General features: G+C 34.0%; 1 protein-coding gene and 1 pseudogene across 2 annotated transcripts; one reads left to right on the top strand and one right to left on the bottom strand.

The window, feature by feature from the left end:
* The first annotated feature begins 697 nt into the window (after positions 1-697).
* On the top strand, positions 698-4,453 carry LOC122311897 (proteasome subunit beta type-7-B-like). 2 transcript variants are annotated; one of them, XM_043126660.1, is made up of 9 exons: positions 698-821; positions 1,054-1,217; positions 2,419-2,560; positions 2,712-2,808; positions 2,911-2,980; positions 3,074-3,178; positions 3,610-3,705; positions 3,808-3,895; positions 4,065-4,453. In XM_043126660.1, the coding sequence occupies exons 2-9, from the start codon at positions 1,062-1,064 to the stop codon at positions 4,139-4,141; spliced, it is 831 nt and encodes a 276-aa protein (XP_042982594.1). In that variant the 5' UTR covers positions 698-821; positions 1,054-1,061; the 3' UTR covers positions 4,142-4,453. The 2 variants fall into 2 exon arrangements, with proteins under 2 accessions (XP_042982594.1, XP_042982593.1); XM_043126659.1 differs by having other exon boundaries at positions 3,607-3,705.
* Positions 4,454-4,949: 496 nt separating this feature from the next.
* Positions 4,950-6,347, bottom strand: LOC122310264 (annotated as a pseudogene).
* Between the last annotated feature and the right edge of the window lie 15,914 nt (positions 6,348-22,261).

The following is a 22,261-nucleotide window of genomic DNA, read 5'->3' as shown; positions in this document are numbered from 1 at the left end:
AAAGAAGTATTTTTTAATGACTTTGTGAATTTTTTTTCTTTTTTATAAATATTCAAAGTGTTTAAAAAATATTTGAAAAAGAGATGGAAAAAAATTTACATAATCGGTGAGAATCCTCATGGATGTAGCATCACCCTTGTGAGTATGTGTATATATACGTAGTACATATTTATGTATAGAAATTATAGAAAAACCATAAAAGATGCGTACATAACACAAATGTTGTAACAAATATTTATGATTTATTATTAAGCCAGTTAATATTGGTGAATACAAATTGTTAGTTCCTAAATATTGTTCATCTAATCAACCTAAATAATATAATTTAAAAAAATTAAGTAAACAAGGACAAAAATTCCCGAGAATTTATCAAATTTAATGATATTATAAATCAATTAAAGAAAATAATGAATTCATATGGCTCCTATTTTATAGTCCTAAAACGACTGTTCGTTTGATATGAAGTGGGTCTTTTAGAGACCTCTCAATGTATGGTTTGGTAAGTGAGAATTTTGAGATAAGAATTTTAAATTTTAAAATGAAATATTAAAATATTGTTATTTTAGAATTTGAAAAAGTTAAATTATTTATTATATTAAGAAAAAGTTGAAAAAGTTATAACGATGATATTAGAATTTTGAGTTTGAGATGAAAATTTTCTTAATTAAGCCAAACTCATGATTCCACTTTAGCCAAACCGAACTTTAATGATTCCACTTTCTTCCGCTCCAAGCTTACTCTGTTAAATTAACTTCGGAGGCTATGGATTCATCATTCTCTCATTCAGAAACTTTCTTCTGCTTTGCCCATATATCTCTCAGGTAGTCTTCAATTCCTTATAGCTTCCATGACACCTTGAACACAGCATTTAACTTATGGAATGTATCTGATTTTAGTTCCTAGTTGAGCATAGAAAAGCATAAAATCAGGGCTCTCTCTGTTAAATTCTCGTTTTTATTTAATTTTTCCTGCTTTCTTTTCTTGGATTAAACCCTAGCTGTGTTGTTTCATTTTTCAGTGATTATATAAAAGTTTTCTTTATTGGATGAGTAGGTTTGTTTATGGAATTCAAAATGGCTCAGGCAGCTGCGGAGGTTCCTCCTAAGGGTGGATTCAGTTTCGATTTGTGTAGACGCAATGAAATGCTTTCTAACAAAGGTGTACCACCTCCTTCTTTTCGAAAAACTGGGACAACTATTGTTGGGTTAATATTTCAGGTACGTTGCGTATGGTTTGCAGCAGTGTTTGACCTTTAAACCAGTTTGTTTGTTGCCTTATTGGGTTCTAGATTTACTCTTCTGGCTACGACCATTATAATTAGCAATTTATGCAAAGAAGAGCTGCATGCGTCGCTTTTTTAGCTAAATTTGATGCGGATCTCATATGCTCATATGATTTACAGGGCAGAATATGTAATTGATTAAATAACCTGTGTGTAAATATGGATTTTGTTTTGGATTCGGGAACTTCTCGGGATATGCTCCCAGTTCACTTTTGTTAGATTGGTATGCTTGAATTTTTTTTTTTTTTTTTCTTTTTTTTTGACATGTAAAAGTAAAATTTTTTTGGTAGTAAAAGACATAGGCCAAGTTTATTGGGAGTATACATCGAACATGCCTAATCCTTACGTTTTTTTGACGTACTTTTGTGATAAATTTGTTTACCAACCTCCATAAGGATGTTAAAAAAATCCAAAAAACCAAAAAACCAGTCCAGATAAGCCTAATAGTCTAATAAAATATTACTATTGGTAATATACTTTAAGTCTATTTATAATAATTAATCACATAAAAAATAATCACAAATATACTAATACTAATATTCTAATATAGACTATAATTATACTCATACTAATATAGTCATATTAAATCACCAAAACTAATACTAATATATAACTATACTAATAGTCTAATATTCATACTATTATATAGTCTAATATATTATATAGCTATAACCAATACTAATATATATACTAATACTAATAGTCTAATATAGACGTATAGTTCCGATATTAATACTATATTGCATTGTTACATTCTTTAATTTATTATGTATAACTATATAGTCTATTAGTCTATTATATATATATATATATAAGGTCTATTATATCAATGCAATTTAAAGTTTATAACCTAATACTAAATACTAATAATCTAAATCTATATTACTATTAGTATGTAATACTAATGCCTCCAATGTGTAACTATGGTACTGGTTGATACTAATGACCTTATCATTTTCTGGTTGAGGAAGTGGGGTTGGCAGTGTGGCTGGCCTGTACTTATCAGATATTCTTTTGTAGTTAACTTCTTACTGGGCCTTTTCTGTAGGTCCTTTTGTTTTTCAGATTTCCTTGCATTTCCTGTGGAGTTAAATATTTTTCAGCTTTCTAATCTAGTTTTCTCCATTTGTACCAAGGATGGTGTTATTCTAGGGGCAGACACAAGAGCCACCGAAGGACCTATAGTTTGTGACAAAAATTGTGAGAAAATTCATTATATGGCACCCAATATTTATTGTTGTGGAGCAGGAACTGCTGCTGATACAAAGGCTGTAACAGGTTTATTTATTTATATATTGGACTCATATATTCCTTTAGAATTAAACCTAGCATGTAGTTGTTTATTATGCTTCTGCTACATGCTTATATCTATGTCCATCTTTTGAGAATTTGTGGTTATACTCTGTTTTTATGATGCTGATCTTTGTAGACATGGTCAGTTCGCAACTACAGCTGCATCGATATCACACTGGTCGAGAATCAAGGGTTGTCACTGCTCTTACTCTTTTGAAATATCACCTTTTCAAGTAAGCTCATTTTGTGTTGATAATGTTGCTTACAATGTAACAATATAGTCGTTATTCAACATGACAACTTAATCAGGCCTAACTGCTTGGTTACTTGTTCAGCTACCAAGGTTACTTTCAAGCTGCTTTGGTGCTTGGTGGAGTTGATGCTAATGGTCCACATTTGCACACTGTGAGTTGGGTTCCATTTGTGAACATCTAAACTCCTATTGTTTCTTGTTACACACGATACTTACATTACAAGGTGAATTATTTTTGTTGCAAGATCTACCCTCATGGATCCACAGACACTTTGCCACTTGCTACAATGGGTTCTGGTTCCCTTGCTGCGATGGCTGTTTTCGAGTCAAAGTATCATGAAGGCTTGACAGTAAGCTACTATCTAGTCTCTACTATATGGTTTAAGTGCTTTTAACTCGAACTTTAGCCTATCCAATTTTCTGTCGAGTAAGTCAGAGTCTTTTCTTTTCTTTTTGTCTGTTTCTTTTTTATGTGACCATCACATCAAACTATGTGATTTAATCTGGTTTGGAAAGATTCTTGTATTATTTTAGCTGAAGTTGTGCTTAAAGAGAAAAGTTTATACTGTCATTAGTTACTGGATATTACATATTTGCATGTTTCCATAGCTGATGATTTTCTCTGAAGGCTGAAAGAATAAATTTGGTGTGTGATTGTATAACTGGATATTACATATTTGCATGTTTCCATAGCTGATGTTTCCATAACTGATGTTTCCATAGCTGATGATTGTATTATTACATATTACATCCACATTGATATTACATATATATGTAGAAGGCTGAAGGAATAAATTTGGTGTGTGAAGCTATTTGCTCTGGCATTTTCAATGACTTAGGAATTGGAAGCAATGTGGATGTTTGCGTAATAACTAAGGTTCGTGGTTCTTCACTTCATACCATTGAACATAAGTTTACTTTTTTGATGCTTTTTTTCCTTCTTTTCATACATATAATTTTGATTATGCTTGTGGCTTAGGGTCACAAAGAGTACCTGAGAAACCACCAGTTGCCAAATCCTCGCACATATGTCAATTCCAAAGGATTTTCATTTCCCAAGAAGACTGGTCAGTAATTCGATCCCAAACCTTTATTTTCTATGTGTCAATTTACTTTTCTTTTCTTTAGTGGGGCTGTGTTAGGCAAGGACCATAATTACCCCTGTATTTTGTGTGCAAATTTATGCACACATCGGGCTATTGATGCTCCAGTACCATTGCTTTCTCATTGTTGCAGAAGTTCTATTGACAAGGGTTACACCATTGGAAGAAAAGGTAGAAGTGATTGAAGGAGGAGATGCAATGGAAGAATGAGATCTGCAATTGAACTCCATGTTGCAACTTGAATGAACTTCTTTCCCACTTCAATTGCTTCTATATCACTTCATGTAGTTACGAATCTGGGTCTATAGTTAATTTCAAACTCTTTTTCTATTTTTTTTCGTTTATTTATTAAGCTAGACATCAGTCGATCTTAGGGTCCTAATTTTCAGGACATGCCTTAAAATTATTAAAAATTATATCTTAGCTTGTAAAGCATGATTATTCGGAGAATTGTTTTCTTGTTTCTCAGCTTTGGAGCACCCCGTTATTAATGTTGAATTAATCAACTTGGTTAGCATAGAAGATGTGAGGACTAGATGCTATCTGCTAGATTTTGTTTCCGTTTTAGTTTTTGTTTCTTTCTTCTTCTTTTTTATTTGTTTGCTGAATTGCTAGATTTTGTGTGAACCAACAACGTCAGCCCTGGTTTAGAGGGAAAATAATCAGTTGCGTTAGAATATGAGCCAAAAATTCACTTCTAGAAACTAATAGCACAGACAATCTACTCCAGTACACTGATCTTAGTTTTGTCAACCAAGTGACCTTTTGGATTTTTATTTTTTTTCTCATAGTTATAGATTTCTTTTTTGGTTTTATTTTGTTTTTTCCGTGTATTGAAATTTCCAGCGGGACTAATATTTATGGGCATATTGAGGAGCTTCACAATTTCTATCTATGCATCTTGATCAATTGTGAATGGTTTGTCTGGTTGCTTTCCTTCTATCGACTGCTGCTCTCATGCTGATCTAAAAAATATCCCTATATAACCCTTACCCAAGCAGAGCTAATATCGATTTTATCATAATATTTCTTTAGAATTTGAACTTCTTCTGCTGTCAACAAGCTTGAACCACTGGCTTCCTAGATCACACATGTTGTCTCTGCTAATGCATTTGCAAGTAGTTGTAACTAAGTTATTGCTGGAGTCTACATCTAGGCAAACGGTAGTACCATTGCCAACCTTTGTTGAGAGTTGCATCTGAGAAATCGAGATGACTTCCCATTTGGACCCAGGAACGGTGCAAATTATTTCAAGTGTTGCTGGATTATCCAATTCTTTTGCTTGTAAGCGGTAAAGTGTTCCCATTAGTTTCGAAGTCTTCTGGGATGTATAGCTCGAGGCTTCAGAGTCGATGCAGGGACCCAACCTAAGTGGTTCCAGGAGGGATTTTCTTAGGACACATAGACCCGTTAATTGATGGAAAATTACTTTGTGTCGATTAGTTTCTTCAAGGCCTGGCCCTGCAAGTCAAAATTGAGTGCATCCTGGGACATGTCATTCCAAGTCTATAGACTAATGTAGAATATATATATACCTTGAAAAGGAGGATTGCATTCAACCATTACACCTTGAAAAGGAGATTGCAGGGTAGAGAATCTTTTCAAGAAGCTTGGATTTCTGATATCACACTAATTCCAATCAAGCACTCCATAGTACTCACTCAACCCAATGACTCCCTCTCTCAAATAATAACTCCCAACTAGTGTCCAGAGTGTCCAATCCAAGTCATGTGCTGTAGCCACAGCCATGAAGCAATTGAAATACCTGTTGTCATTTACAACTTTTCCTTTCAAGTCTATCCCAAATTCACTCACAAACAATGGCCAACCTTGCTCCAGCAAGAACCCCAATAATCTCATCATGTTATTCACCACTCTCCCACACATTTGATTGGGGTTCCAGATTCTCATGCCTTCCTATCCGTAAACCCGTACCAATGCATCTCATATACTAGCTTCCAAGTAAATGTGATGTTCGCTGGTTGATCGCGGATGAATGACAAGTCCTTGTCATGGTTCAGATCGGAGAGAATTACCAGAACATCCAGGTTTGCTGAATGCATTGCTTCTGCTCCTTTCTGCATGTACGTATTTCAAGATTTCATTATGAAAATTGAAATTTTGATATGAAGAGCACAATAAAGAACTAAACGAAAAGAAACAAATCCCATCATGTACCATGAATGAAGATGAGAATGTAGTATAGTACTACCTGTACCAATCATTAACGTTCTGTCTGGCACCTCGGAGTTCATTCCTCAAGCTCATCCCAACCACATTGGCGACACCGTTGAAGCCAAGTTAGCCGCTTAACCCAGAGGTCAGGGTTGAAATACTCGTCTCCAAAGAAGCCATTTCGGTCAGAGGCGCTGCAACACCAACCTAGCTTGCTTGTGTGATTGTCCAATATGACCATCACGTTGTTAGTTCCCAAGCTAGACACCACTTTTTGAGATACAAACATTTTGACCAATATTATAAGAATATTATTTATATATACATATAAATTGGTCCCTTCATCCATGAGAAGTGTTGTAACCACAAAAAGATCCTATAAAAGTAAATCACAAACTAACATAACTTCAAATGATATGTTAAATCTAGCTATTTTATAATAAAAGTAACTTTGCAATCTAATGTATCACATCAAGTTACGTTAGTTTGTAGAATTACTTTTATAGAATCTCTTTCGGTTGATTGTCACCCATAGTGTGTGGAGCAAATTAATGTATTACTCCAATAAACAATAAAAATTAGAAACTATTATTAACGTGTCCTATAATCCAATATATGTGAAAGATCAAAAATATATTTCTGTAATATATATATATATATATTTCAAATTAATATAATCTTTTCGCAAATCCTCTCCACTATCTCAACTCCAAAAATTATTCTTTTGCCAACTTCATCCTAGCAAAGAAGAGATTTACATTTTCTCCCGTATAGAACTTCGTAGGGTATGATACCAACCATAGCATTGCTTGCCTTACTGCTATTATTTTAAGCAAAATTCATTGAAGGTAAGTGATCAGTCCAAATCCCCTTAAAATCTATCATGCTAGCTCTCAGCATATCCTTTAGGACTTGAAGAGATCTGTTTGAATTGTACATCTATTAGTAGTTGAAATGTTGTCCTAAAAGTCAAGTTTTATACCTAAAGGCTTGTTTGTAATTTACTCAAAAATTGTGAAGTAAAATGTGGATATCATATCTATTAAAAATTATAGTTACCGTACACTATGTAACCTCAGAACATCTTCTAAGGGTGGATGGCAGGTTACCTAGACCCACTCCGCCAACTCCAACTACTTGTCTCGCTAGGGGACAGCATGCAACTAGGTGCAGTTGCAAGCGGATCATACACAAGTTTGGATATTTAGATAAGAATTTTTTGTTTTAGATAAAAATTTAAAATATTATTTTTTTTAATATTATTATTGTTTTAAAATTTGAAAAATTTTGAGATTTGAAAAAGTTAGATTATTTATTATATTTTTTGTGAAAATTTGAAAAAATTATAATAATGAGATAATAATTTTATGTCTTATCCCACTTGCGAAACCTATCCTAAAATCCAACCGATTGGTTGCTAGATCCACATGAGTTTTCATCCCCTTTGGAATTCACTAAAACAAAATCTTAGAATTCTTCATATTTCTCAAAAAATAGTAACCGCCGACCCCTTCCCTTCTTCTTCTCTCTTCTTTTGGTCTGTTCATAATGTCTCATCCAAACCCATGACCTTGACAGCCCGTCCGTGGGTTAGATGAATGTTTATTGCACTTTTCTTTTGATCTTTGTATTTTTTTTTTTTTTTTGGTTGTCTCAATGTATAGTTTTATGGATATATAGATTTGGTGCTCCTTTGGATATTTGAAGTATTTTAAAATTTTGTCAATAGTAATAAAATGGCATGTGAATAGTAATAAAATAGTTTAAATTAAGATATTTATTGGATTTTCAAAAAAGTAGACAAAAGAATTAGTTGAATAAAAATATCGTAAAAAAATTGTTTAAATGTTCTTTTTATTATTATTATTATTTTTTTTTGAAATTTGAAATAGTTGTATTGATTTTTGTATTTTGTAAACGTTGTAATAATTAGATAAAAAATTAAAAAATTGAAAAAGAAAAATATTTATATTTAAATAATGTTTAAAAATAAAATTATAAAAAGTTTAAATTTTTTTTTTTTTTTATTTCATTTCATCAGTATTTGTAGGTTTTGGCATTGGCTATGCTGATTAGAGGTTGGGAGGTCTGAATGGCGTGGGTTGGGAAACGGGCGAGTAAGGGAAAAGTGCTGGAGGGGTTACGCTAAAGTGTAAGAAGATTGTTGTTTTTTTGTTTGTTTTTATAAGTCATGGACCGGGTCGAGCCTTTAGAGAGTGGGTTGGGCCGTTACAAATAAAGTAATGTAAAAAGGTTTATTTCTAAGGTTATTTATTTCTAAGGTTATAGTGTTAATAAAGTTTCACATTGAGGTGATATCATATAATTTGAATTGATTTATAAATAATAGTGTATTATCAATTTTATAATATATTTGAATATAAATAACAAAAATTAGAAACTATTATTAACATGTCCTATAAACCAAATGAAATGTCAATAAATAACACAAGTTCAACTTAGTTCAATTCATTTAGGAAATAAGAAAATCTTAACAAGACTATTTAGAGCATGTTAACACAATTTATCAGTGTTAAAAATCCAAGGTCAATCCAAAGTTTTACTTACAATACTGAAAATGCAGTTTTTGGATGATCAAACGCGTGTCGTCCCAGAGATCGTGCGAATATGTCATTGTGAGTGAAATTAATCTATATATAATTAATATGACGACTAAATAAGAAATAATAACATGCAGGGTTGCAAACCTTACAAAGGTGGCAACAATGGCGACGGCGCGACGGAGGCAGGGGCTAATATGGTCAAGACAAAGAGATCCACAATTGGGAAAAATCACTGGAAGGCAGATCCTGCCATGACAAAGATGGAGGAAGAGATTGCTGCTAAAGGTGGTGGGAGGAGACCAAGCCTTGCATGTGTGGCCAACACCGGTTGGCCTGCAGTAGTAGAGAGGACAAAAAAAGAAGAAGAGAAAATGAAGCCAAGAAACTCATGGAGGAGGTAGCGATGGATGCTGGGATTATGGGAAAGGGAGGTGGCGGCAGTGGGGGCAATGGCCAGGCTTAGAGCTACATGTGGTGGAAGAGCAGTGGCGACATGGACAGTGGAGGGTAATGGGTTGCAGGGAGGGAGGAGGAAGAAGAAGAAGAAGAAGAAAAGCAAAAAGAAAAGAAAGAAGGGGAAGAAGGCGTGCAACGTAGAAGAAGAAGAAGGGGTCTTAGGGTTTTCATCCCTTTGGCTCCAAAACAGCATCGTTTTAAAGGGGAAGGTGCTGGGCTTCATGCACACAGGTTGGGCCCAAAATTCACTCTTTTCTCACTACTAAAATAAAGCCCAACTCACACAAAGACCCTACTTCACACAAATAAACTCACTCCTCACAAATTGGGCTCTAAATTCACTAAAGTAACACACACAAGAGTAAACTTGGCCCTCACAACCTCCCCCTTAAAAAATTCCGTCTTCGAAATTGCTAAGCTACAAATAATAAGAACTCAAATATTCAAACTTACTTTACAACTCAACACTTGCTCGATACAAATTACACAATCACTAATACCCCCAAACACATACGGTGCTGCTCTCTCATATCAATTCCTATAGGTGCTTCCATCATAACCGTACTTGTCTACCAATGGCATACCATGACTAGAATTCCTAGGGTGGCCATGTAGTCCAAAATCTCCATTTCCACAAGGACCTTAATACAAAACCCAAGAATCCTACTGATTAATAGCCTAATATGATAAACTACACTATCCTCAATTGACTTCTATGCTTTAACTTCCTAACCCTCATTGTAATCAACACTTTGGTGACCTATTAGCTGCTTCTCGAGTAAACCATCAATTAACATAATTTGTACAACTAAATGATCAATCTCTAATAGAAGTATAGTCTCACGATCTCAAGTCACCATTAATTTCTCAAAATTAGCACAAAGTTTGACCCCCAACTATATCACAAAATATCACGCTTTTGCTATGCACTCTAATAATTTGCCAAAATGCATAAAGTTAAGTCCTTTTAAATTAACAACATCGATTACAAGCTAGCTCAACACCTACTAAAAGAAAACTCTTACTACACTTGGATAAAAGTTAGACTCGTCTTCAAAAGCATGGACTCCCACACATACTTCCTAAGTTGCCTCTTGCATCCTTAGCCAACAACAATACACCTTGAAAAAGAGAGAACATTTGGGATCAAGATTAGAGGTGGAATAATATTACTTTTAATCAACCTAAGAACTCCAAATTGCATAAACTGGCATCACCATAACAATGAGTACAATTTGACGCAAAAGGGGGTGGTTTAAATGAGTTATCCCATGACAACCTTTCCATCAATTTTCCTTAGAGTGATCTACTAATCCAAAAATCTACACACATGCTAAGCACGCAAGGTTGATAGGGTTAAGTAGTTAGAAAGGAGTTGTTGAAACAAAACAAGGTATTAAGAGTTGGAATTTTACTCACATGCTTCCTAATAGTGAGTGAACTCACATGCTTCCTAACGGTGAGTGAATATTTACCTAATAAAGCCACGTTGAGGTGCCAAAGATACACTCTGTCAAGTGACTAAGCAATAATTTGATTCACAATGGGAATGAGGTCACAATGAAGTAATTGGGTTCAAGGTAAAAACTCAACGAAAATAAAATTCTAACGATTCGTTAAAACAGTTCCAAAATTCTTTTCAAAACATTAAGTTGGCAAAATGGGTTGAGTTTACAAAATCAGTAGAAAAAGTGAATAGACAAAAAACAAACAAAACAAAAATAAAATAAACTTTTTCTCAAAATCCAACTATAAAAGTTTGCAAAAAGTAGTTTTCCTTCATATCACTTCCCAAAAGAATTTCAAGTATGACTTAAGATCTTTTAAAAGAAATGGACCATAACTTAAAATAAGCTAAGTCGTGCCAGACAAACCATTTTGCAAAGATCTTTTTGAGGAATTACCAAGTATGAGTGGAAGAATGTCTAAGAAATTGGGAGGAGTCAGGTCGATAACACCTAAGAGTTAATTCCATGGGTAAAGATGCTTAAAGCATTTGCAGCGGAAGAGGTTTCGATTATCACATCTACTCCAACACATGTTGGACACAATTACTAACGATCAAATCTAAGGCAATAGTATCCTCACACCTAACTTCATCTAGGATGTGCCTATCAAATCGAAAGTCCACGCATCTAATCTAAATTAAGCAGTGAACTCAAAAGGTCTAACACCATGCAACTTAACCAAAATACATGCACCTACAACATTTAACCCAACAACATATACTTTACTACTCATCACCTTCAACTAGCATATTTTGGTAGTAATTGAACTCTATAACAATCATCACCAGGGTCCACCAAATCATAACCAAAGTTTGCCTTAAGTATAATCTAGTCCACCCAATCCTACACCATTTTGCAACAATATCACCTCCATCAATCCACTGGACTTATATCCTTAGAATCGACAAAATCATTTCTCATAGTAAGTACCATCCATAATCCTTAAATTTGATAAAAGCCATATCTCAAAACTTGCCAGCCTTATAACCAAATTTCAATAACAATCATTTCCAACCCACGTGCATTCTATAACTTTATAAAATATGATCATTTTCAAAAGTCTACATAATTGATACCTTTAAATCTGATAATAAAAACCATCATCTGTCGAGCCTTTCAAAATTCGAAACCTTAAATGATATTAAATCATTTCTTAAAGTCTGTAAAAATCCTAAAACTTCAATTGAACCATCTCATAAATATTTCCTTAAAGTTCGTTGAACATCACAATGTCCTATTCCATAAACCTATTTTATAAATTCTATGGAATCTAAGGCATAATTATTCTAAGTGATTTAAAGCTATTACTCTCCTTAGTTTGTGATTCTAGTTCCTACTCTGATAGGGTCACCTAGACCACGTCGTTCATTTCAAGCCTCGATATTAAAAAAAAAAAAAAACACCTAATTGCTAAGAGTTCAAGCCTACTATACTAAATATTCATTCCTACCATGCTAAAATTTCAACCAACAAAGCTAAAATCCAAGTCTAACTTCCCAAATTGTCAAGCCTATAATACTAAGATTGAAGCCTAGAATCCTAGTACTGTATCTAAGGGACCTATGGATTTACCCAAAGCCGAACCACTTTGATACAACCTGTGGCGCCTTTGACAACCATGCGTGATCTGGTAGGGAGTCACGACACCAAGGTGACGGCCCTTTCGACTCACACACTCATTCGCCAAGTGCAAATGTGTGTGAACATGCAATTTGTGTACAGTTAAATATACGCAGCAGAAAAATAAAAGGTTGTCTCAAGCTAAGTACCAAAAAATTTAAAGTTTACAACCTAATAGAAAAGCAAATCCTCCATAAAGTGATTACAGTAATCCAGCTCATCCAAATTAAAACAAAAGCAAATCCCTCAATCATGATTAAAAATATCCCAAGTCATCACTCCTCTAGTGGAGTCAGTTCATCGTGCTTCCAATCTGTCCTCTGCATCAAAGTCTCCGATTCCATGAAACAGAACCGTATGTGGGAACACAACAATAAGATCTCACAATCTCAGCAAGTAAAAATCACATAATTAACATCCAAGAATACTAACACAGAAAAACATACAACCACATTGCCAACGTGAGAAAGAGAATTACAAAAGTTTCGTTTGTCATTATCCAATGGATTTTATAGAGAAACCACTCATGCCAAAACAGCATTTCCATTTAAAAATGGCATTTACTTTATTACGGTATGCACCATGATCTCCCCTAAGGACCATCCGTATACTCTAACTCCCTTCGTTACACCACACATGATGACCGTGCATGTGACTTCGTAACGAGCGATACCCAGGTCCGTGCCTAGTGCGTAAGTGACCAGACATCCTCTAATCTCAGCCAACAGAGGGGCCACGAAGTCGTACCGAGAGCGTTAACATCTCAACTGAGCCTACTATTGCTTGACGACAACCTAAGGAACGTCACTCATTTTTACATACTCTCGAGTGACCAGAGGAGTTCCATTAATATAATGTCTCATTTTGGCTTGGAGTCGTGATCCACATAAAGTACATACAATCATTTAATTACACATGCACCATGGTCTCCCCTAGGGACCATCCGCACACTCTGTCTCCTTTAGTCCTACAGCAGGTAACATCGTGCATTTAACTTCGTAATGAGTGACGTCTAGCTTCGTGCCCGGTGCATACATGACCAGACATCCTCTAGCCCCTCCAGTAGAGAGGCCACGAAGTTGAACTAAGAGCGTTGCCATCGTGACCAAGCCTACTATCATTTGACGACAGTATAGGTAATGTCACTCAATTTTACACTCTCCTGAGTAACCAGTAGAGCTCTACCGAGATAATACCTCATCTCGACTTCGAGTCGTTATACGCACACTCAAAAAATTTACTTTTAATCTTTTTTTACACCAAAACCCAGTTCTACCAATTTTACAGCACAACCAAATAACAAAGCATATTATTAATAATATGCCAAACAAATATCAATTACAACAATGCAGATGCATAACAGGAAAATATTGGATGGCATGGTATATTACAAATAATAGCATACATATCATCATACAAAAAATCACAGTTGTCACAAATCCAACAATCTCAAAATTTCTAACAACATACGATTCCCAACGCTCCAACAAGTCCTCGGCCTACAAATCCATCACCAACGACGATAATAATTCCCAACACTTCACAGGGCCCTCAGCCCATAAGTCCAACATAACCAAACTGCATTAATACACAATTTATCAATGTTAGAAATCCAAGTTCAATCCAGAGTTTTACTTATAACAATGAAACGACAGTTTTTGGATGATCAAACGTGTGTCGTCCAAGAGATTGTGCGAATACATCGTTGGGAGTGAAATTAATCTATGCATAATTAATATGATGACTAAATAAGAAATAATTACATTTAGGGTCGCAAGGCTTACAAAGGTAGCAGCGATGGTGGCAACAAGACAAAGGCAGGGGTGAATCTGGTCAAGAGAGATCCACAACTGGGAAAAATCAATGAAAGGTAGATCCTGTCATGACAAACGCAGAGGAAGAGATTCTCATGGTGGAGGGTGGCAGAGAATAGTGGAGTAGTGGCCAAAGGTGGGCCTTAGCTCACAGGTGGGGCTGTTTTGAGGGAAGAGGATGGTGGGAGTGGGAGGGGAAGACCAAGGGATGGTTGCGCGACCACTTGCCATTAACGGCGGTGGCTCATGGTGGCACTGGGTTGAAATGTTTCCTAAGGCTATGAGAATGGATATCTGAGGGAGAGAAACATGATAGGATAGTGATTGAGAGGATGAGAGATTGTAGTGCTTCGAAGAGGGGGGCCTCGGCTTATTTATAGGTCATGGGATGGGCTCGGGAAATGCAACCACGGTTGTGATTTTTTTTTTGGGCTGGGGGGGGGGGGGAGGGGTACGGGTGGTGGGGGGAGATCGAGCCTTAGATGTGTGGCTAGCACCAACTAGCTTGCAGTGGCGACGAGGAGAAAAAATAAAGAGAAAATGAAACCAAGAAACTCACGGGGGAGGCAACAATGGAGGCTCGGATTGGGGGAATGGGAGGTGGTGGTAGACAGCGAAGCCTCAAGTGACACATGGGGGAGGCATAGCGGTGACATGGATAGTGAAGGATAATGGGTTGCAGGGAGGGAGGAGGAAGAAGAAGAAGAAGAAGAAGAAGAAGAAGAAAAGCAAAAAGAAAAGAAAGAATGAGAAAAAGGTGTGTGATGTAAAGGAAGAAGAGTGGGTCTTAGGATTTTCATCACTTTGGCTCCAAAATAGCGTCGTTTTAAGGGGGAAGGGGTTAGGCTTCATGCACACAGGGTGGGCACAAAATCCACTCTTTTCTCGCTACAAAAATAAATCTCAACTCACACAAAAACCCTACTTCACATCAATAAACCCACTCCTCACAAATTGGTCTCCAAATTTTCCAAAGTAACACACACAAGAGTAAACATGGGCCCTCACACTATTTGCAAAATTTTGAAACACTTTAAGCATCCAAATGTACCTGAATGTGCTAAGTTTGTCTAAATTCGACTTGAGTTGCAAAAGTTTATATAAGTTTTCATATTTTTTTAGATGCGGTTTGGATAGTAAGATGAGATGAAATGGTTTTAGATAAAAGTTTAAAATTGAATAAAATATTCTTATAATATTATTTTTTAATATTATTATTGTTTTGAGATTTGAAAAGTTTAATTTTTTTTATTATATTTTGCATAGGAATTTGAAAAAATTGTAATGATGAAATAAGATGAGATAAAATACTTTCATTGTCCAAATGGGGCTTTAGTTAAAAAATATTTAGTACTCACGACTTCAAATATGGGGAGATGCATGCACACGTGCCTTGCACATGCCGCCCTCACGAGTTTAATATAAAAGAGCAGATTCAACAATATATATATAAAAGAGGCGTAATAAAAAATAATCTTCCTAAAATGATTGAGTGGATTATTATTGTGAATATAGAAAATCTTAGTCCTAACCGAGAGTACCTACCAGGTAGGGTTATAATCGAGACGAGCCGAGCTGAGCCAGTCTTTATCTTATCAAGCTCAACTTGACTCAAAATATTCGAGCTTGAGTCCGAACTTGAGATTTTTATTTATTATTTATTCGAGCCCAACTCGACAAGTTAAACTCTCAATTCCAGTTCAAGCTCGGTTCGAATTATTTATTTTTTTAATTTTTTGAATAAGATTTAATAATAAATAAATTAGATAAATAAAAAAATAAAATAATCCAAATTTTGTTATAAACTTATTTGTATGACCATCTTTAGCCATCAATTAAGACCAATCTTTAGCTATTAATTAAGACCATTAAGCTATCAATTAAGACCTATCTTTAACCATCAATTAAGACTTAAGCTATACCTACTCCCTTGTACTATTATATATATGACTATCATTCACTTGTATATAATCAAGTTTTGCATTGAAAAACAACTCTTTCTCTTACAATATCCTCTTTCTCTTACAATATCATTTCTCTTTTAGTTTCATAACACGTTATCAGTATAAAAGTTCTGACGAATTTGAAGCTGGTAGTCTTCTACTTCAAGTAAGTTTTTCAATATATTATTTGTAATTCCCAAAATGAATATGAAATGTTACATTACTTATTATTACTTAATGAAACTCTATGTTTATTCTCATGATTTTGTGACTGTATTTCTTATTTACAATATAAACATACTTATGTTCTTGATTTATATATTTATGTTCTTGCTCTTGACATTTTTGAAAAAATTATTAATCTTGGATCATTGATGCTGAAATCCATCTGGATGCGATGAACCTAAGAGATACAATTAAAGAAGGAAATCAAGGGTCCTAGCAGGACCGCGCTAAGGCAATAATTTTCCTTCAGCATCATCTTCATGAAAAATTAAAAACTGAGTATCTTACGGTGAAAAATCCCCTTTTGTGGAATGATTTAAGGGAGAGATATGAGCACCAGAAAACTGTAATCCTCCCAAAAGCTCGTCATGATTGGATGCATCTTAGGTTGCAAAACTTCAAAAGTGTTAGTGAGTATAACTCTGTACTCTTTAAAATTAGCTCACTATTGAAATTATGTGGTGAAAAAGTCACTGATGATGACTTGTTAGAGAAGACATATACGACTTTTCATGCATCGAATTTGCTTCTGCAGCAGCAGTATCGGAAGCGAAAGTTCAAAAAATATTCTGAACTTATATCTTGTCTTCTAGTGGCTGAACAAAATAATAAGATTTTATTAAGAAATCATCAGTCACGTCCTACTGGTTCTATATCATTCCCTGAAGTGAATGGTACTAGATTTACACCATTCCCAGAAGCGAATGGTACATCTTTTCAAAGAAACCGAGGGCGTGGACGTGGTAGGAAAAACTATAGAAGTGGAAGCCCTAGAAGCGACCATACTAAAGTGGATAATATTATATATACACCGTATCACCAGAAGTGGTTCAACTTAGAGAAGGGCAAATGTCCTCAAAACAAATTTCTAAAGAAAAATGAAGATGGATGCCATAGATATGGTATGACTGGACATTGGTCTCGTACTTGTCGTATAGCTAAGCACTTGGTTGACTTATACTAAACTTCTATAAAAGAAAAAATAAAAAAGTTTGAAACAAATTTTTCTGAACCATTAGATGCTTTAGTTTCTATAAATGGAGAAGATATTACAAACCTTGATATTTCTGATTTCTTTGAGGATACTAGTGGTAAAGTTGATCATTTGATTGGTGATAGAAGTATTCATTTTTAATTAATGTATTTTCTTTATCTTATTGTAAAAAAAATTTATATTTTGCAATGTTTTATATATAGTAATGCAAGTTTTATATATTTTGTAGAATTATGAGTTTTACTTATAAACTTTTTATCTCTGAGATGAATAATATAGATATATGTCTGACTGATAGTGCTACAACTCACACAATTCTTAAAGATAAAAAATATTTTCAAAATTTAACATTGAGTATAGCCTACGTTCATACCATATCTGGTTCATCGAATCAATTGAAGGCTCCAGAAGAGCTTATATTGTGTTACCTAATGGCACCAGATTTTGTATTGATGATGCTCTATTTTCTTCATGATCCATAAGAAATTTATTTAGTTTTAAGGATATACGTCGTAATGGTTGTCATATTGAAACCACCAACGAAGACAATAAAGAGCATCTTCTCATTACTAAAATAATTTCGAGCCAGAAGTTCGTATTAGAAAAACTGTCTGCTCTCTCATTTGGATTGTATTATATAGAAATGAGAACAATCGAATCACATGTGGTAATGCACTAGAAGTGCATTGACCCCAAAGTATTTATGAATGGACATGATCACCTTGGACATCCGAGATCAATAATGATGAGACGAATAATTGATAATTCGTATGGACATCCCTTAAAGAATCATAAGATTATCTTACCCAATGAGTATCCATGCTTTGCATGTTCTTAGGATAAATTGATTATCAAACCATCTCTCTTAAAGGTTGTTTTTGAATCTCTGTCATTTTTACAAAGGATTCATGAGGATATATATGGGCCTATTCAACCATCAAGTGGACCGTTCAGATACTTTATGGTTTTAATTAATGCATCAAGTTGATGGTCACATGTTTGTCTATTTTCCACTAGAAATATTGCGTTGGCTAAACTTCTTGCACAAATAATTAAACTACGATCACAATTCTCTTACTATCCAATTAAAACTATTCGATTGGATAATGCAGGTGAATTTACATCTTAAGCTTTTGATAACTATTGTATGTTAGGAATAAATGTTGAACATCTAGTTGCCCACACACACACTTAAAATGGTTTAGCTAAATCATTAATTAAAAGGTTTAAGCTAATCCCTAAACATTTACTTATGAAATCAAAACTTCATATTTCTACCTAGGGACATGCTATACTTCATGCAACATCGTTGATTCAAGTTATGCCATCAGTATATCACAAGTATTATCCATTACAGCTTGCATTTGGTCAACAATCAAATATTTCTCATCTCCGTATTTTTGGATGTACGATATATGTTCCAATTGCACCTCCACAACGTACAAAGACGGGTCCTCAACGTAGACGTGGGATATTTGTTGGGTTTGATTCTCCATCTATTATCAAATACCTTGAACCTCTTACAAGGGATATGTTTAAGGCACGTTTTGAGGATTATCATTTTGACAAATCCAGTTTTTCAACATTGAGTAATGAGAAGTTTGTGCCTGAAGCACAATAGGAAATTACTTGAAAAAATAAATCATTTTTTCAATTTGATTCTCATACAAATGAATGTAAACTAGAGGTTCAAAAGATTATTCATTTGCAAAGTATTGCAAATCAATTACCGGATGTATTTACTAACACTAAAGGTGTGGTAAAATCATATATTCTTGTTGTTAATGTTCCAGCAAGGATTGCAGTTCCTGAAGGACAAGTTGTCAAAACAGCAATAGGTAAGTTTAAGACACACCTGAAGCGTGGATAGCCTATTGGTGTAAAAGACAAAATTTTTCAGAAGAGAAAAATACAAAATGAATTTGGTACTCTTAAAGAGTCCATACCCACAACATAGGCCATAAGAATAATTGATGTTCCTGAATAGACTAAATCTCCTGAAAAAGAACCTCTTGAAGAGATATTTAATTAAACGTTTTCTCTTGAAGAAGGACAGGTACTTGAAAATAACGAAATCTCGATACATTTCATGAGTACTGGAGAAATTTTGGATAGAAATAAAACTGTTATCGACAACATATTTTCATATAAAATGACCCTTGATATTACTAGAAGTAATGAAGAAATTGAGCCAAGAACTGTCGAAGAATGTCAACGTTGAAATGACTAGCCAAAATGGAAATCAGCTATTGAAACTGAATTAAACTCGCTAGCAAAGCGAGAGGTCTTTAGACCAATTGTACAAACACCAAAGGGTGTAATGCTTGTTGGATATAAATAGGTATTTATACGTAAGCGTAATGAGAACAATGAAATTGTGCGATATAAGAGTTCCTGCAGAAACCAGAGATTGATTATGAGGAAACATACTCTCCTGTTATGGATGCAATCATATTCAGATTTTTGATTAGTTTGGTAGTTACAAAAAGATTAGATATGCAGTTGATGGATGTGATCATTGCATATTTATATGCATCATTGGATCATGACATATATATATATATATATATATATATGAAAATTCCTAAAGGATATAAAATGCTTGAATCTTCTAATCTGAGTACATTCAGAAATATGTATTTTATTAAACTTCAAAAATCTTTATATGGGTTAAAACAATCCGGACACATGTGGTATAAACGTCTTAGTGAATATCTATTGAAAAAAGGATTTGAGAATAATCCAATATGCCCATGTGTTTTTATTAAGAAATCAGACTCCAGATTTGTTATTATTGTGGTTCATGTTGATGATCTAAATCTTGTTGGAACTCCTAAAGAGATCATAAGAACCACTACATATTTAAAGAATGAATTTGAAATAAAAGATCTTGGCAAAACGAAATTTTGTTTCGATCTGCAGCTCGAGCATTTGCAAAATGGAATTCTTATTTATCAGTCAAATTATACAGAGAAAGTCTTGAAGCACTTTTACATGGACAAAGCTCATCCTCTGAGTACTCTAATGGTTGTTCGATCACTTGATGTGCAGAAAGATCCATTTCGTCCTTGTGAAAATGATGAAAAAATTCTTGGTCCTGAAATATCTTATCTCAATGCAATTGGAGCCCTGATGTTTATTGCAAATTGCACTCGGCTTAATATTACATTTTCAGTTAATTTACTTGCAAGATATAGTTCTGCACCAACTCGAAGACATTGGAATGACATTAAACATGTCCTTCGATACTTTCGAGGTACGGTTGATATGAGATTATTTTATCAACATGGATCAAGTTCACAATTAGTTGGATATGTGGATGCAGGTTATCTTTCAAATCCACACAGAGGTAGATCTCAAACTGGATATGTATTTACTTATGAAAATTCTGTTATATCATGGAGATCTGTAAAGCAAACACTGTATGCTACCTCTTCAAATCACTCAGAGATCATTACAATTCATGAGGCAAGTAGAGTATGTATTTGGCTAAGATCAGTGATTCAACATATTCAAGAAAAGTGTGATCTTCCAGTGATTAATGATAGTCCAATAATTTTATACGAAGATAATGTTGCTTGTATTACTCAAATTAGAGGAAGATATATCAAAGGCGATAGAACCAAACATATTTCACTTAAATTCTTTTATACCCATGAACTTCAGGAGAAAGGTGAAATTAATGTCAAGTAGATACGGTCTAGTGATAATCTAGCAGATTTATTCGCTAAAGCATTACCAACTGCAACATTTAAGAAGATTGTGCAGAACATTGGAATGCGAAAACTTGAAAAACTATTATCATGCACTTTTCAGGGGGAGTAAATGTCTTGAAGACTTGTATTGTACTTTTTTTCCTTCGCTAAGGTTTTATCCCACTGGATTTTCCTTTACAAGGTTTTAATGAGGCAATTTTAAATTACTTGGCAGTACACATAAATGTTGTACTCTTTTTCTTTCGCCATTGGTTTTTTTCCACTGGGTTTTTTCTTGGCAAGATCTTAACGATGCATATTTTTTATGTATGATCATCCAAAGGGGGAGTGTTATAAACTTATTTGTATAACCATCTTTAGCTATCAATTAAGACCATTTAACTATCAATTAAGACCAATATTTAGCAATTAATTAAGACCATTGAGCCATCAATTAAGACCTATCTTTAGCCATCAATTAAGATTTAAGCTAAACCTACTCTCTTGTACTCCTATATATATGGGTATTATTCACTTGCATATAATCAAGTTTTGCATTGAAGAACAACTATTTCTCTTGCAATATTCTATTTCTCTTACAATATCATTTCTCTTTTAGTTTCATAACAGAATTTTTACAACTAACAAGTAAAACCTCTATTGAATTATAAGATTTTAAAAATTTATAAATAATTAATATCTAACTAGTTGATATTTATCAACAATAACAATATATTATATGCCTATTTAAATTATTACACATAATATGATAGCATATATCTATTTCATATATGGTTCCCACATAATAGTATATGAAATTATTAAGTCTTATCGATTAATTATTGTACAAATTATAAAATGAGTAATATTACATACAGTCACTTTTGCGTACTCCCTGCGCACTCCACTGATATGATTGTTAGGATTAATTTTTTTTAATACACAACCAATCATATAATTGAAATGCACAAAAGAGTACGCAAAAGTGACTGCACATAGAATTTTTGTATAATATACCTATGAAGTATATTTAATATATAAACATAAATAATTAGGTTACATATTATATATTTAATTATAAAAGTATCATGCTTATATTATTAGCTAATACATAAATATATGTTATATACATAGGTATATGTATATATTTATCAATATATGAATGAGCATTAATCGAGTCAATTTAATGAGTCGATTCAGGCATAAACGAGCCTTAGCCAAGCTGAACTGAGTTTTTTCAAGTAAGTTATTTACTAATCGAGCGGGTATCTGCTTTCGCAGGTGAGTTTTTTTTTTTTTTTTTTCATGTATCGATTTCGATTCGAGTTTAATCAAG

This window comes from Carya illinoinensis, chromosome 5, assembly GCF_018687715.1.
Source record: "Carya illinoinensis cultivar Pawnee chromosome 5, C.illinoinensisPawnee_v1, whole genome shotgun sequence".
In the NCBI taxonomy this organism is placed as follows: Eukaryota; Viridiplantae; Streptophyta; class Magnoliopsida; order Fagales; family Juglandaceae; genus Carya; species Carya illinoinensis.
The sequence above is the reverse complement of the archived record's forward strand: the minus strand, read 5'-3'. Positions and strand labels throughout refer to the sequence as shown.

What these genes read in the sequence shown, in the direction of transcription:
- LOC122311897 (XM_043126659.1), top strand. Translation starts at nt 1,062, where the DNA reads ATGGAATTCAAAATGGCTCAGGCAGCTGCGGAGGTTCCTCCTAAGGGT. An exon ending in AGTATCATGAAGGCTTGACA is followed by an intron (nt 3,179 to 3,606) that starts GTAAGCTACTAT and finishes ATATATATGTAG; the next exon opens with AAGGCTGAAGGAATAAATTT. An exon ending in ATGTTTGCGTAATAACTAAG is followed by an intron (nt 3,706 to 3,807) that starts GTTCGTGGTTCT and finishes CTTGTGGCTTAG; the next exon opens with GGTCACAAAGAGTACCTGAG.